Source organism: Prunus avium, chromosome 3 (genome assembly GCF_965620075.1).
Source record: "Prunus avium chromosome 3, drPruAviu1.hap1.1, whole genome shotgun sequence".
Lineage (NCBI taxonomy): Eukaryota > Viridiplantae > Streptophyta > Magnoliopsida > Rosales > Rosaceae > Prunus > Prunus avium.
Genome location: NC_142286.1, coordinates 29,497,049 through 29,513,456, shown reverse-complemented (window position 1 = coordinate 29,513,456; position 16,408 = coordinate 29,497,049). Strand labels below are relative to the sequence as shown.

Sequence of the window (16,408 nt, the reverse complement as noted above, 5' to 3'; positions counted from 1 at the left end):
AAAATCAATTAAGTCAACAGTTCAATTAGAACAATTACCTACACCTAGTCAATCTTTTAAGCCTCCAGCAAGACATTCTTCTGCAGAATCATCTTCAATTACAGAAAGAGATTTAGAAGCCGATAAATATATATATATATACAGAAATTCTCTTATGCGGACATCCGGACGTTATTATCGTGCGGACGCAGTGTATTTTACATGTTGGATATCGGTTGCGTTTGTATTATACATGTTGAAAGTTGACAACATAGTAAAACTAAATGAAGCATTCAAGGACAGTTGAGCTAACGGTAGACAAAGTATTACACAGCCAACGACCAAAGCAAAGAAAAAACTTAATGTTCCAATTGATCACAATGCCTGCGTGACCCGTGGACCCGACAGTTGGCCATCTTAACCACCGGTTACATATACACCCTTTTCCCGCGGCCGGCGACGACTAACCACGAAAGGTTTTGTGTTTAGAACATCATCACTTCTGCCACATATTGCTGCACGCCTATGCCAAAACCCTGTAAAGTTCTTGTTCTTGTTCTTCCTCCCATTTGTTTTACCATCCATTAGTGACTCACTTCTTCCTTGTCGACGATTATCTTCAACAAGATTAAGAGCTTGTAACTTGAGCGGTAGCGAACATTTATCTCCGCACTCAAGGTCAGGGTTTGAACCTCTGCCTCCCGGTTTGGCCTTGTTTCTACCAAGAACATCTCCAGCTAGGAACCCCTTAGACAGTTTGCCTTTGTCACCACTAGACTCTATAAGTTGATCCAATTTGCGGGAAATACTCTCAATTTCATATGTATCAAGAAGCGATTGATCAGAGTTACTCTCAACAACACTCGGTGATTTCAACCCTTCAAATTCCATGCCTTGTTTATTAATATTAGAAATTATCATAGCTTCTAGCTTGTACCTGGATGGTTTATAAGGAGCATGACAAGTCCTTCTGACATCAAATTCCGGCATAACTGGTTTTCCGTCGGTCCCGGTTCCATGTTGAAACCATGCCCATGCAGCTGCCTTTACTAATGCCAATTCATCATTGCAGCTTCCCCTACTCTTTCTTCTCTCCATGATGAATGCTTAGAATTTATGACTTTATAGAGTAATAATAGGGGGATAAGGGGTGTAAGTTAATAGCATGGACAATGAATGGACACATAGGGGGGTTTTGGAAATATGTGGGAAAAGAAAGTTCCACGCTACAACGATAGCAAATTTGGTGTTTGTTTTAATCTTTTGTATAGTTGTCTCTATCATTTTTCCAAAGTAAAGGGTATGAAATCTCATGCGACTGTTTGCATCTTTGGGTGCAAATGGTCCAGCAGCTAGCATTGTCAGAATTGAATACGATCATTCAATGGAAATGGGCATTGGGCATTGGGCATTGGGGTCCCTAGAAGTCTAGAAAGCTTTATGGTAGGTGGAAAGTTGGGGTCATAAAATAACTTCCAAGGGTGTTTGCAACTTTGTGTATGTCTTTTTTCTTACGTGGGAATTACTTTTGTGTTTGTTTCCCTCCTCATTTGTGCCGAGGTGAGAAATAGACACGCACAATGATTCAGACCGTGACATGAAAGTTTCTCTCTTCAAAAAATGACCTTGTTATAGTCAATGTATTGTTATTATTTGTAGGCAGGCAAGGTTAATATTCTTTTCTTAAATGTCAAAATAATGGTATTTTATTTTATTTTATCTTGGATTGGGATGAAATTTGAATCCCATAGACTGATCGCTACATATATCCAATAAACTAGGTGCAATTACGGCACGCCATTGCTTGACATGATAATAATTAAGCTTCTCCATTAACACATGCTCATGATTACCATTCAATTGTCATGGTTGAAGCTGCAGCAACGTGTAGTGTTGTGCACGAAGTTTCCAATATCTCATTTTCTTTTTTGCTACAAAAAATAAACCTTAGAGATTACAACACGAATAATTCTCTTTAATGTGGTAGTCATACCGTTATATGATTTCATAATTTATTCATATTATGACACGTATATTAATTTATTAATATTATACTGTGTATGCCAATAAAAAAATCGACTCTCTTTAAATAATGCTTTTGTTCAACGTCCTCTAGATTCTAACAAAACAAAAAAAGGTCCTCTAGATGACCAATTAAATATTTGATATCCTAAACAATAACGGAATGGAAAACATATATACATATATATTTTAAATTTATGTGATTCGAACTTCAAATGTTTTTCAACATTAAGTAGAAAAATTAAGTAGAAAAATACTACTAAATTAAGAGCTATGCGAACTGAAATCTACGTGGTTTGCCTAGGACGGAAAATTAGAGCTTAACACCAACAAAATGATTCCGAAGTCCACCAAATGATTTCAGACGAAATGCAAATCTTGGAATACATATTATTAAAGGGAAAGGGGAATTATGGTGTTTTTTTATAACGGAAATAGCACATAAAAAAGTAAACGAATTGAAAGTACTTGGTTTGTACAAATGAGGTATTAGGTGGGATTTACCCAGGTTTTTGGTGTGCTCCCAAGTGGTTCTGGGTTCAAATCCTCATTGTACCCATGTGTGTGAGTTTCTCTCCTCCCCATCCTAACTTTGGTGAAAAAAAGAAAGCAAAAAAGACATTTGGTTTGCCTAAATTGCAAAAGTTGAAGCCAACACACAGGCCAAATGATTACAAAGTCCCCACCAAATTCCAAAACTTGGAGTACATATTATTAAAGAGTGAATTGTGCTAAGTTAGGAAATAGGACAAACAGAAACATTCCGAATTGAAAAGCTGTTGGTTTAACAAAAATACAAAATGGAGCAAAACACCCACAAAGTGGTTCCAAAGTCCCATAAACGCTAGAAAACCGCCACCTGTCAGGCGTAAGGCTTCGTAGCTGATGAGGACAAATCCAGCTGAAAAATGCCATGAGAAAAACTTGTATGTCACGAGAATATACATGTGATAAGACGTGATTGGTTTAAGAAGAGTTTAATCCTTGGATTCAAAATAACGCTACATTTTTAACATATCTTCCTAACATTAATTTTGAATAACCCTAAATTTTAGTATTAATCACCGGGTCGAGTTGTCAGTACATGAACATTAAGCATAACTAATTTGAGCAGAAGTAGGTGCAATGGTAATGGTATATAGGTTTTACATGTTCGTACCAACCGAGCGAGTGGTACCACAAATTGAGAGTTGTAGCTGGTGCTAATTGGCTTTAACTACAAAGAGGATTTTCTTCATTCATGTGGGGCTGTAACCGCTGCTGCGACAAGAATCGGCAGCCTGGCGGCTTAGATTTTACGATTCCTAGAAGGAGAGAGTTGAAGTTCCAGACGCTTGATTTCATCTCTCAGATCTTGCAAATTGACTCTGGTAGATTGCTGTGATGTTTGGGTAGTGCTCTTACCATTTAAGCTCAAAAGATGCTTCAAACATTTAAGATACTCTGCCTTTACTTCAGGAAACTCAGCAATTGACATCTCAGTTACAAACTACAAATAGATAAACAAATAAATAACAAAGCAAACACAATTGTACGGCATATCAAACTTTGAAAAATTTAAGGCTAAGATGTTTATGGTGAAACGATGTCACAATAGTCTTGCATTAAACATGTGAAGAAATACGGCACAATTTTAAAAAGGCAAACTCCACGAAGTGTACCACTGACTTCCCACAGTATTTTCCATTAGTTAGTACCCTATTACTTTACACTTTCTTGCGTTACTAACATGGTTTGTTTAAACCTGCTTCTGGAATAGCTAAAAGCACTTCTGATAGTGTTTGACATAAAACTAAAAATGTTTATGGGTCATAAAAATGCTTTCTGGAGAATCAAGTGCTTCTTTTGGATTTTAATAAAATTTCAATGTGCTTCTAATAACAAGGCTTCTTGCAAAAGCGCCTATGAGCAGTTATTAATACCAATATTGTTTCAGAGCTGAAAAAAAGAACATCAAATACTCTCAGAAAAGGGTACCTCTTTGTAAGTAGAAATGCATCTTAATAGTGCATTCTCAGCTTCGGAGTTGGGTAAACACTCATCCTGCTACGTTATGCAAACAAAGTAATAGGTCAGCGAATTTGAATTGGCGGAATATAAGATGAAAAGTAAGTGCAAATCACAGTTTTTCTTTACTGTACTAATGAGTTGCAGGAAATCATTATTAGGGTCATTATTTAATCTTTAGATGATTAATACTGTATGCGAAAGCAATGCCTAACAGAAACAGAACCTGTAATCTGAAGAGGTTATTTGAGGTCATTATAAATTGGCTGCTCAGGCCTCAACAAGTACTCAAAAAGAAGTTACATGAAAGCATCCAATTTGAATCTTGATGGAAAATGTAATTATAAATCAGCTGCTTATGGTTGTGGCCATTACTTTAAATCAGCTGCTTATGGTTAGTGGGCAATTACTCTCTACAACTCATTTGTACCATAGCCAGCCAATTTATGACCATATCATCTTCACATTTGTGATGAGCACACACTAGTTCTTCATGACCATTAGAGTTTTGGATACTAACCTTTGACTCCTCTAACTCTTGCTTAGTGATCGCTAAAAGGCCAAGAGCATCAAACGCTTGCAACTGTAAGTACATATATCCATGAAACCCAAAGTGGAAAATGTCTATAACAAAATATGTGCTAACATTAACATAATAACAAAATATAACTGCATTCTTATACATAAATCCACTCAGAAGCACCTAACGTTAACACAATAACAAAATATAAGCATATGGTAGTGAAATCATTTTTCCTAACGAACACTTATTATCCATGCTGCTGATGTGCAATGAACAAAGTCTCCTTAAGCACAGCTAAAGAGTACTCTTTAATTGAATTATAACACTTTTTTTTTGGTCGGAGAATTATAACACTAAATCCATTGGCTTTATGTTTTTCTTTAAATTTGAAGTAGAGAATTATGCCCGTTTGGCAATAAGTAATTTGTTTTTTCAGCTTTTAAATTTTTTTTTCAATTTTTAGAACTTAAAGCTTTTTATTTAAAGAGTACGTCATACAGTTGGGGTAATTTCTGAAAAACACTTTTTATTATCCGTTTCTTGCTTTATTTAATAACTCCTCTCACCTCACTTGGACTCTACCTAATTTCTGATCCTCCTACTTTATTATTGGTATAGTAATTATTTTATAATCTAACCCTCTCCAATGATAAAGTGTAGAAAGGACAATATCTAAATTTCCTACTGCATTATTTCTTGAATACTTCTTTTCTAGGAAATTACAATATGATCATACTTCATGAATTCCAATCATCATTTTAGTTTAGATTCTCAAATCTGGTAATAGTAGCAGTGAATAATGTAAAAGAAATAAGAGATACAAATTACAAATTTATAGAAGCAATGCATTTGACTTAATTTAACAGAACAGAACCAGAGATATGCATTCAGAAATCCATGCATAAAATTATGAAAAACACGTGTGTGAAGAGAGAGAGAGAGAGAGAGAGAGAGAGAGAGAGAGAGAGAGTAAATTATACTGAAAAATCCACATTCAATGAGGAATACATTGTTTACGATGAAGAAAACTGACCAGTATGACCAATGCCACACGAAAATTCTTTCCAATGTCACCTGATGCTCCATAACTATGTATCTTTCTATTTTGCCTCATTGATTTATCTAAAGAAGACTGTGCTATCCTATTACATAAAATAAAGCTGTAAGCATTTACACAGATGAATTCGTATAAAATGGGAATAGCAAAGTTTAGCCTAGTGATATTTTCAATATTTCGAAAACATTTCATGCATAGAAACATACAATAACTAGTTTGTGATACAATATTGACTGAATGAAAGAGTGAAACATACAAAGTACAAAGTACATAAGTTATAATATACTCTACATGCCAAGTACCAATTAACGTCTTCATACACCTCACAAGCTAACATTCTCTCCTCAGCCAAAGGCAAAACTAAATAGGTAATAATAATATCCTATTAAAATTGACCTCTTTATGAGCCTATTAACAGCCTAATGCTACAGAACCCAGTAAGATATGATGACTAAACAGTTCAATTTGAGTCCCACTCACACATGTTATTTATTCTTCGATAAACTTGCAGTTTCGTATGAGGTGGGAATGTTTGCATGCATTAAAACAGAAATTCAAATCTGGAACCAGTATGTAAATTGGAAACATCATCACTGCACAAAAAGTATTAGATTCTCTTTTAGTATAACAAAGAGAAGATTCGCAAGTCGCATAGAAATTCAGGATAAAACAAAAATGAACAATTTAGCGTAATCAGAGATTCTAGTGAAAGAAAAAAATGATAGGTTTCGTTTTGAAGGGTAAATTACAGAGGACTCCAATTATATTGATTAGCACATGATTTTCGATTCCATTTGAGTGGTTACAAACTCTTTTGCTTAAAATTTATGAGAAAATACAACAAACCTTATGGACTCGTTTAAAATATCTCTGGCCTTCTCAAGCTCACAAATTGCTTTAGAAGTGTCCACCTTCTTTAGTTGGTTGGAATTGAGCATTGCCACTCTAGCAATGTGAAGCATGTTTGCACCAATCTGCCCATTGACACAGAAAATCAGGCCTGTTGCAAAGCATATGCTATATTTTCCTTTAATGGAATTATGGGTAAAAAGTACCCAAATGTTTTGACAGAATGACAGCTCACATTTCAATAAACACAGAAATTTAATCAAATCAACTAAAGGTTATCCCAAGAAACTGGTCAACTATATGAGTCATTCTCATTTATGCTACCGCTTGCAACAACATTCTGCATTGTCTGTCATTGCAACCCTCTTCCTTCTATCCAAACATGACACGAACTTGTGTAAATACATAAATATGTAGAGGTTTAAATACGTAAATTTGCTATATACCCAAGGCCCCAAGTATTAAAAACCTTTTTCATTACTTTTTCAACTGAAATGTCAGTCTAACATGAAACTTTAACTATTATAGGGCATAATAAGAAATCTTGAGGTATGGATGCAGTTAATTGTTGCAAAAGAGAAGCCAGGTCAAAATATCTTGTATTGTACAGAGTCATGATTTACGCCAAAAAAAAAATTTATTTGCCATAATACAAAATAAAAATGTTTCTATGTATTCATAATGAAATAAGACGAAGTATAATGAATGCTCCTAAGAATCATAAGCAATCAAAATATATCTGTCACAGCATTGGGGATATTTTTATGAGCTGAATGCAAAAGCAATTAACCTGAATATGATCTTCAGGAAGTAAGGTTTTCCGAGCATCAAGACACCTGCAAGGAAATTAGTAAACAAAATTCTCTAACAAGTAATGGAATATCACTTCTTTCTGATCTTCAATTACAATGCTCTTTACCTTTCAAGAAGCTCTTCAGCTTCCTTTAAGCTCCCAGACGATTGTAGGATCAACGCGAGCCCTTCAGCTGTTATTACTGTGTCCAATGAATTCCATCCCTACCTTGCAAACGGAGTAAACTTTAGCAACTAAATTTCTTTCCTCCACATAGCCAAACATGACGCACAACCCAAATTTATAACTTCCTGTAAGGCACTTATTCCTCACCAGCAGATGTGAACATCAACGACCTCACCTTGAAACACCAAATAAAAATACCAACAAAAAAAGAAAATAGAAGAAGACAGACAGTGAAGCTATAAGACAAGGAAAAACATGACTAGTGAAAGTGCTAAAATATTCAACACATGCTTCCCATACACTGATGACTGACGAGAGCTTAGGATTTCCAAACAGCCTAAAGCCTCATGCTGTAAGACATTTAACAATTCTAGGACATTGTCACCAAAGTCAACTCCGATTTTAACAAATGTAATCAGATAAGTGGCCAATTTCTACCATTAGCATATTCAGTCATCTTGTTCAGTTTTTATTTATTTTTTGGTCTCATTCATCATCAAAAAGGAGGGCCTACATATGCCATGTAGGCAAAATTCATCAAATTTAACGGACGGTAGGCTGAACTTGTATCACAACACAAACTTGAGGGTTTACATTGCAATGTTTTGATACTTGGGTAAAAAATGAAATGATCCCCATAGTTCAGGGGTGTAAAGTGTAATTTACTCAAAAAGATATGCATACATCTCGCTGTCTAAATGCATATATTTAAGCATGCATCAAATGGTATGTAAGAATCTGTTTGGAATAAACCAACTTTTGCATATATAGAATGAAAAAGATAAAGATAAAAATCAAATATCAAACCTTTGTCAATTCCATTATATGCAGAATCTTTCTTTGTACCTTCTCAGCCTCCTCAAGACGGTTGGATTTCATATATATCTAGAGAGACAGAGAGAGAGAGAGAGAGAAGCAAGAACTTAATTTCACTTAAGTGCAAGATGAAGAAATCCAATACAAACCTACTCAAAGGTACAAATATTAAAATCTGAGTGCTATGAAGACAAATCCACAAAAGGTACATCAAAATATGTTGTAAGGTTTTTTGTAAAATAATTTTTTTGATGAAGATTTTGTAAAATAATTTAAAATAAAGCACAATCAAGCTTTCTTTTTCTTCTAAGCACACTTATATAAGGCTTCAAGATTCTATGAAGTGTCATATAATGATATAATAAAGGACCAAATCATTAAATGATTTTTAGGACAGTTGTTAGAAAAATGCTAAATATTCCATCAAAATCCAACAATCTTTAACCGGTATAAAAAACAAGCAGGGCGTTTCACGAGAAAGAGAAAACTTAATCTTGGAAGCCTAAGACCAAAGCATTGGGTTTGAAACATAGAAAAGAGATATTTATCAAGGTAATGTTCTCTACAGCAGAAGGCACCCTCATTTGCAAATGATTTCAAGCCTTTAAAAATTGAATCTTTTACATAGGGCAATGAGTTCAGTTATATCCAAGAATTTCCAAAATGGCGATGGCCTAACTTGTTATAAAACTAATTTAGTTCAACCCTCTAAGAAACAGGACTTCCTCTCACAATTCAAGCTTTCACGTGACATATACACCCAATCCTCATATATAATTACATTTGAAACAAGAGTGAAACTTGCAACCTGGAAGAAAACACAACCTGAGCAAGATACCGCATTCTCTTGACACACATTATTGACTCTCCTTGGCCACCATCCTATATAATCAAACAACAATTGGGAGTAAGAATATTAAAGCTCAAACAGTGAACAAAGTACTCTAGTGGTTCTTGACCTCGAGTATTCTAATAGAATCCTGAATAAGGGCCTCCGAATCCTTTCCTTTTCCTTGGAGATGTAGGACCTGCAGTCAAAACTACACCTAATTAAATAGGTTACCGAGATATGTAAGAAACATGAAAGCAAAGAAACTAAAGTTTAGGGGGGCTATAATACACTAATACAGGATAAAACTAAAATTTCCCAATTGATTTAACAAGAGCTTTGAACTCCTGATGACATGTGAGAATACAATTCACATTATCTCATCTAATCCCTCACAAGTGCAACAATTAAACATCTGAACTTCATATCTGATATATCTTTTATAAATTTACGACATGTAAAATGAAACAAATGTGTGCTGCAGACATATATGACCTTAAAAGTTAAAACATAACATAGTCAGATCTGGTCGGTTGTCTGACACGCTCTATACTTCTCTTTCTTCCATCCCTTTTCTGTCTCTTAACTATTCTTCTCTTTTCTCTCTTCTCTCTTAAAATCTATGTCTACATCAAGAGAATATCTTCGAAGCACAATAAACATAACACAGATTAACAGAAACAAGAATGTAGTACAAACAGTATTATCATGCAAGGATTCAAAAAACTACCATTCCAAGATGATACATAGTATCTGCATAATCTGTATGATTAAGACCCAGAACACGGGCCTTGATCTGAAAAAGGTGATTACAACAATGAGTTAGCAGCATAAACACTCACACTACTACATGTATGTAAAAACAGCCCAGGCTAATACCTTCAAAGCACGCTGTCCAAATGTATCATCAATCGGGCAGAAATGTGAAAACCAGCAAAAGATCAGCAGTTATAAATAGGAAAAAAATTATCAAATCAATGCAAACATTATCCATGCCTTGCTTAAGAAATTATGCTGATGGTATGTTGGGAGGAGATGCAGGAGGCAAATCAAATAACTCCAACTTCTATTACACAGAAATATAATCAAATGCATATATACTAGGTGCACCAAAAAAAAAATACCAGTGAGAATAATTCTGGATAAACCTGGCAAAACATACAAAGATCTCCATATCCCTAGATCACGAGCATGACCCTCAAAGCAATCACATACTATATTAACATTACATAAAAGGATAGAAAAGACCACATAGACACTGTTGATGAACCTATAGTCATAACAACAAAACATGTACTGGAGATAAAAGATTTTAAAGTTATTACCTCATAGCAAACGCGAGCCTCTTCCAGCTTCCGTTGCACAATATAGAACTGCCCCAGGTTGTGAAAGGCAGACCCAACTCTGTGGACAAGTGATCTTGCATGAGTGATTAGTGACTTATCATAGAGAACATAATTGTTTAGGTCATGTTGGTAACATTTTTGTTTTTGGAATTTGATTTATATTTTTAATTAAAGATAGAGAAGGAAAAATGAGAGGATGGTGAGAAAAGAGAAGATAAAAGTGAGAGAGGGAGGAGAAAATGTGTCTGGAATGATTCCTAAGATAAAAATTAAAAAACAATATCAAACAGTTTCCCTTTTTAGTTTTAGTTTCATTTATTCTCTCTCATGTTAACCCTCTCAGATCATTCCCTCGTTTATAACACCAGAAGACTCTGTTTTTCAAAGTTTACTGTCATTGTTAATTTTGTCAGACTTGCATGATTAAGGAGAAATATTAAAGAAATAGAAAACAAACTTTATGTTATGCACCACAGCACAAAATATACTTATTTCAGTTCCTTCCATCAAAATATATGCAGTACAGCACCCATACAAAGGTACATACATTGCTCCTTTTTTTCCCCTTTTAGATAAGTAATAAATTTGTTAATATTGAATCAAGGCTTCTCTATTAAACGGATAATATACAAGAGAACCCAGAAAACTCTCGACTAAAATCTAAAATAAAGAAAGTCCTCAAAGATGAAGACAACACTTCATCAAGAACAGCCAATGATAGAAAAAGTTGCAAATCTGAACTTCATCTGTCACCCTGAGCTTTCCTTATCACTTTTCTATAGGAAGCTTTCCTTATCTTTGAAAATCCTGGCATCTCGTTTGTTCCAAATACAACACAGGCATAAGGGAAGTGGTTTTGCAATTTCCCTATACCAGTACTTGCTAAAGCAACCACTCCAGAACCAAACTTTGAGACTGCTTTACGCAAAAACCAATTGATCCCAATGAATGAAATATGAACATAGATCCCTCGCAACTAAACAGTGGAGCAATAGATGTTCCACTGGTTTCTCACTGCACTTACACACACAGCACCAAAATGCAATGGCAAACCTCATTTCCAACTCATAGCACCGAATATTCCACCAAAGGAAACATAATTAATAAAGAATAGTACGAACTCTTCCTTATTCCAGTAAGATAGTGATTCCCAAAGATCACAAAGCACTTAACATACTACTAGCACCAAAGAAGACATAAGTAGGTCTCTAGAAAGCTATTAGAAAAAAGTCTAAGACTAAGCTCATAAAAGTACCCATAAAATAAACAGACCAAGAATTATAATCTTACACAGTTTTCTATAAGCTTTCCCACTGTTCTTAAGTTTTTTAACTCCTAAACCATTGACTTTCAAACCACATAAGAAGCTGGACAATGAAAATCAAATCTGCATTGCTGATTGGATACTACCAGACTGATTAAAACTTGAAGAAAAGACTGAGACCACTAGTGTCCAATCATTGGTCAATTTTCTTCGAAGAAAGAATTTCTCATTCTATATCTCAACTGTTTTTACATACGTTCCTGAAATCAATGACCCCCTATCATCATAACAACTTTGAATTCTCTTGTATGTTCAAAGGTAGTATAGAAATAATGAATGTGTACTAATGCTGTGGAAGCACAAACTGTATTACTAATTTAAGAGAGACATGTAGAGTATTGACTAAGTTATGTTTATGTTCAACCTAATGCCTTGAATTTGTTCTAAAAAATCCTGTAACAAATACTGCTTTTGATGATATGTTCTCACTCCTACAAGAAGCTCTATACGATGCACTGAGAACTACAACCTAATGAACTTTCATTTCAGACCCTCTCCTTGCCCTACATGTATTTTTACATATGCTTCATTTATAGGTTAGATACAATCAATAATGATTTCTAGGTTAGATACAATCAATATCGATATTTCAATTCCTGTTCATATCAAACTAATTGCAAAACAGAAAAAAAAAAAAAAAAAAAAAAAAACTATACCAACAAAATAATTAAACGCAGCCATCATACGCTATGAAGCTAGAGAAATGCAACTTAGTGTGCTTTCAAATATTACACACAAGACATGATCAACCGGAATTTTATCTTTATCATTAAATAATGTGTAAGCATTCTCTGCTATAGTCTGCAGAATATCCATAGTATACCGTATATCTTCAGGACCAAATGATTCCTCCAGTATGCTGATGGCATCCAAATACAATGGCTCTGCTTTATTATATGCCTTATTCACTCTATAGAGCTCTGCCTGAAACAATAACAACAGAAAACTATAACTTGTCATTACATACAAGAGTCCCAAGAAGAAGAAGAAGAAAAAAGCGCGTATACAATACTTACAGTTCCTTTGATGATAGAAATGACAACCAGAACCTAAATCTTTTTGTCGATAAACAATCAAGCTTCTGGATCAATTAATTCCTAGTATTTACAGTTTAGTCATATTCTTCTCTTTTTGGTCATCTACAATTCTCACATGGACTTAAGGAGGACGACCATAATAACAAATTGATCATAAAGGCAGTAATAAGGCACGTACTAGGTTGTTGCATGCAGATGCAACATGCGGATCCCTCTCCCCAAAGCCTTCTTTAGCTTCTTGTAAAGCTAAGAGGAAAAGCTTTTCAGCTTCCTCCAATTTTCCCTAGCAGATGGAACCAAATAAACCAAAGATTTTGGTAAGATAAAAACACTATCAAATAAACAAAATAAGCAAGCCAACGAAGGAATGTAGGCATAGAATCCTTTCCTGAAGGAATAAATCCCTCCCTTTATCAGTAAAAACTCTCCACTTAGAAGTATGTATATTTGATATGACAGAGCCGTCCTCAATCTTGCGTAATCCCATGGCTTCAGCCCCTTCCGTGTCATTTTCAGCACTTGATTCAATTGATACATCTTTTGCTAAGACAGTGTTGGAATGTATCGCAAAAATAATTGCTGCAAAGATAATAGAATAGCTATTGATAACATATGTTATACGGTTATGTCTTTCTAAACAAACCCTAAGTTATACTGAGGTACTTCATCACATGGCCTTAGATTTCTTGCAAAAATTATCTGACTAATTGTGTACATAAAGTAGCTAAGAGTACAAACATTTCGCATGTCCTGCAACATAAAATACTTTATTTTAAGCACTTAACAATCAGGTTTCCCAACATGATTCGACAACATTACATTCATATAAAACAGCTAATACCCCAGGATAATAAAATAATTCAGAAACAACTCAACTCAATAAAAACCAAAATGCTTATTAGTTGGGGTCATCTACATGATCTTACCTTTACCTAAAACCTAAGGCAGAGGAAATTTGGAATATGGATTAGATAAATAAGTATTTCATTAATCAGATTATAGGTAGACTAAGCTAGATAAAGCATAAATTTAAATATATATAAAATAAAAAAAAAGGGGGACATGATAATCTGATATAATAAGTCCTCCAGGAAAGAGAAGTAGAAACTCTTTTTCAATAAAAATTCCGTCTTTTAAATTGGCTCATAAAAGAAAGTTTCTTCTAACCGAATTTTTCAAAATACCCATATGCTAATTATCAGCATATAATGATTAAGCATGCATATACCCTCATTCCAACTCTAAAATCATAACATATCTCATTTATCATTTATTATATTCCAAGAGTAAATGGGTTGTAATAGATGTCACATACCTGCATTTCCAGATAGAAAAAGCCATACACGAGGGTCCCTGTGACTATAATTCATCCTCCAACTAAAATCTTTAGGACCATGATATTGATAAGAAAATTTGGTACGGCCTGCAACAAGAACAGCAACAATACACCTTCCTTAATTACAAATAAATTATGTGTGCGCTAACGTCAACTTGCTTTGGTGATTAACATCATAAGATTCATAAGATGAAAAGTTGCGTACTGGAGAGTGGAATGGTAGTTGTTCCGGAAGTTGAAGAGACAGTTCGAGAGGGCAAACGGAAACGCCTCTTGATCAGGTTAGCTGCTGCTTGTCGCAGAAACATCTTTGTCTCACTTATTTTACAGAGCGAGAAAGAGAGAGAGAGAGGTTTAAATTAAACCAACGTGGCTTTCACCTTTGTGGGTTTTAGTTCTCTCGCTCTTAAGGACCAGCAGCAGGAGAGCTGTTCCGAAATAAATAAAAATCAAAAGACAGCATTTTGATTTTGAATTTTGAATAATTTTTTTTTGTGTGTGTACTGTCTGTCGATAATATTGGAGAGCAAGGTTCGGTTTGGATTGAATTTACTCTCAAATTGTAGTCAAATTAATCACCATATTGAATCGGTTTGGTTTGATTTTAACTAATATCACATGTGAAATCAAAACAAAACAAATCATTGTTGTGCAATTTGGTTTGATTTGGATTCGCCCAATTTGGACCTAAGTTCGATGTTTTTGTTATTCTTCATTTTTTTTTCTAGTTATTATCAAGCATGTTAACATCTTCTTTTTTTGACACAAAATTGATAGTAGTTTATTAATGATGAGGATTGAAACAAGTATAAAAATCGGGATAATTCCTAGGGATTAAGTGAGTACCTTTACACTAATTGGTGTTATTAGTCGTCGGCTACTATGTAGCCTATTCTCTTGTTGAGGCTCAAAAAATCTTCAGGAAGGTTCGTGCATATTTTTAGGCCCAATTCATTACCATGCTATAAAAGAGACACAGAGGCTCATCAAATATTATTACGAAGTGCCTAAACAAGCTTTGATATTCGTGCCATGCGAAGCGAGACTAGAATTTGGCATGTGGGAAGGTCATGATACGGGTTTACCAATTTCACATGCAAACGTGTAAAGTCTAGCAATATCACATCCTTGAGCTCACCTAGCCCACTTCTTCGTCAAGCATTATCTAACACAGTCCCTAGCCACTGCAATACAACGTAGCCCAAGCATAAGCACGCAAATAACATGTCATGCCAAGCGACTCCCTTTAGTACCAAACCACCCAACAATCTTAAGTGGGCCCAAGCCACATACATGCCTGAGGCATGTTCAGCGTGTTGTGGTGTGGATGGGTACGTGGGTCCATAAGGCCCATTGAGGGTTCAAAAGGTAGAGGTTTTGGGCCACTTGGGAGTACCAAAACCCAAGCCCACTTTCTTGAGCCTAACACATGGGTAAGTAAGAGAGAAATTCCAGTACCCTTTCCCTTGAGATCGGACTAACCTTGCCAAATTGAAACTGAAACCCTTAAAATTCAATTTACATAAATATCTAGGCTAATGAAAGAGATAAGCCTTAACCTTTCTATTTGATCATCACCATATTTACCCATATGAGCTCACGCACGAAAAGAGAAAGGAAAGCCAAGTTGGAGCATTGCCTGGAAATGAAGCCTCTATAATGTCCAGTTGTAGGAAGGCCTTGGGGCACCAAAATGTTTTATCCCAATAGCCATGGATTAAGCTGATTTTAGGGAGACTTCACTGATTAAGGCCATATTGGAGAAAGTGAAGCGAAAGAAATGAGAAGACTTGGCCAAATGAGAAGAAATCATCTAAGGTTTCTAGGGTAAAAATGGGTTCCAGTGCCTATAAAAGGAGGCCATTGGCTACCCAGCAGAGGGGACTTAACTCAACCAGAGTAGTGGAGCGAGCTTATCCTCTAACTGCTAGAAACATCCAGCCCAATCACCTTCCCTTCCATCTCCTTCTTCTCTATCCTAAAAACCAACGCAAGTAGAGGAGCAAGCATACTCTCCCACTCTTGGAAGCACCAGATTCAAGCTCTGATTCTTCCATATTCTCATTCTTTTTCTCAAAAAGCCCAATCCTAGATTTGAAACACCCATTTTCTTAAGCTAAGTTGAAACCATAGCATCACCTTCTTGGTGAGAAAACTCAAACATCGCAAGCCCATCCTCTAACTGCCAGAAACACCCAAAATCTCAAGCCTTAATCCTTTCATTTTTACTCATTTTGTCTTAGAACACCATGCCAAGCCTTAAATAGTACCCAAACATTTCTACAAGTCACCATCCTAAGATTC

General features: G+C 35.2%; 2 protein-coding genes across 4 annotated transcripts; both read right to left on the bottom strand.

Moving 5' to 3' along the window:
* Nucleotides 1–260: 260 nt before the first annotated feature.
* Nucleotides 261–1,118, bottom strand: LOC110771006 (uncharacterized). The gene has a single exon (XM_021975231.2). It carries the CDS (start codon nt 1,075–1,077, stop codon nt 397–399), a length of 681 nt encoding a protein of 226 aa, XP_021830923.1. The 5' UTR covers nt 1,078–1,118; the 3' UTR covers nt 261–396.
* Nucleotides 1,119–2,669: 1,551 nt separating this feature from the next.
* LOC110771014 (Tetratricopeptide repeat (TPR)-like superfamily protein) lies at nt 2,670–14,583 on the bottom strand. Of its 3 annotated transcripts, XR_015834532.1 has the most exons (19): nt 14,310–14,581; nt 14,084–14,191; nt 13,159–13,347; nt 12,947–13,053; nt 12,555–12,655; nt 10,387–10,465; nt 9,941–9,952; nt 9,792–9,857; nt 9,192–9,260; nt 9,058–9,114; nt 8,224–8,301; nt 7,357–7,454; nt 7,228–7,273; nt 6,435–6,562; nt 5,565–5,673; nt 4,529–4,591; nt 3,979–4,047; nt 3,161–3,490; nt 2,670–2,902 (listed from the first exon to the last, which is right to left on the bottom strand). XR_015834532.1 is itself a non-coding variant. In XM_088250487.1 (18 exons), the coding sequence occupies exons 1-18, from the start codon at nt 14,410–14,412 to the stop codon at nt 3,290–3,292; spliced, it is 1,680 nt and encodes a 559-aa protein (XP_088106613.1). In that variant the 5' UTR covers nt 14,413–14,583; the 3' UTR covers nt 3,008–3,289. The 3 variants fall into 3 exon arrangements, 2 of the variants coding, with proteins under 2 accessions (XP_088106613.1, XP_088106612.1); XM_088250487.1 differs by lacking the exon at nt 2,670–2,902 and having other exon boundaries at nt 3,008–3,490; nt 3,979–4,044; nt 14,310–14,583; XM_088250486.1 differs by lacking the exon at nt 2,670–2,902 and having other exon boundaries at nt 3,008–3,490.
* Between the last annotated feature and the right edge of the window lie 1,825 nt (nt 14,584–16,408).

Excerpts from the sequence above, each read along its gene's own strand:
- LOC110771006 (XM_021975231.2), bottom strand. The coding sequence starts at position 1,077 with ATGGAGAGAAGAAAGAGTAGGGGAAGCTGCAATGATGAATTGGCATTA.
- LOC110771014 (XM_088250486.1), bottom strand. The coding sequence starts at position 14,412 with ATGTTTCTGCGACAAGCAGCAGCTAACCTGATCAAGAGGCGTTTCCGT. Across the intron at positions 13,054-13,158 it reads AGGGAGGGATTTATTCCTTC|AGGGAAAATTGGAGGAAGCT; the intron begins AGGAAAGGATTC and ends GTTCCATCTGCT. Across the intron at positions 7,455-8,223 it reads ATATAATGGAATTGACAAAG|GGATGGAATTCATTGGACAC; the intron begins GTTTGATATTTG and ends TTTGCAAGGTAG.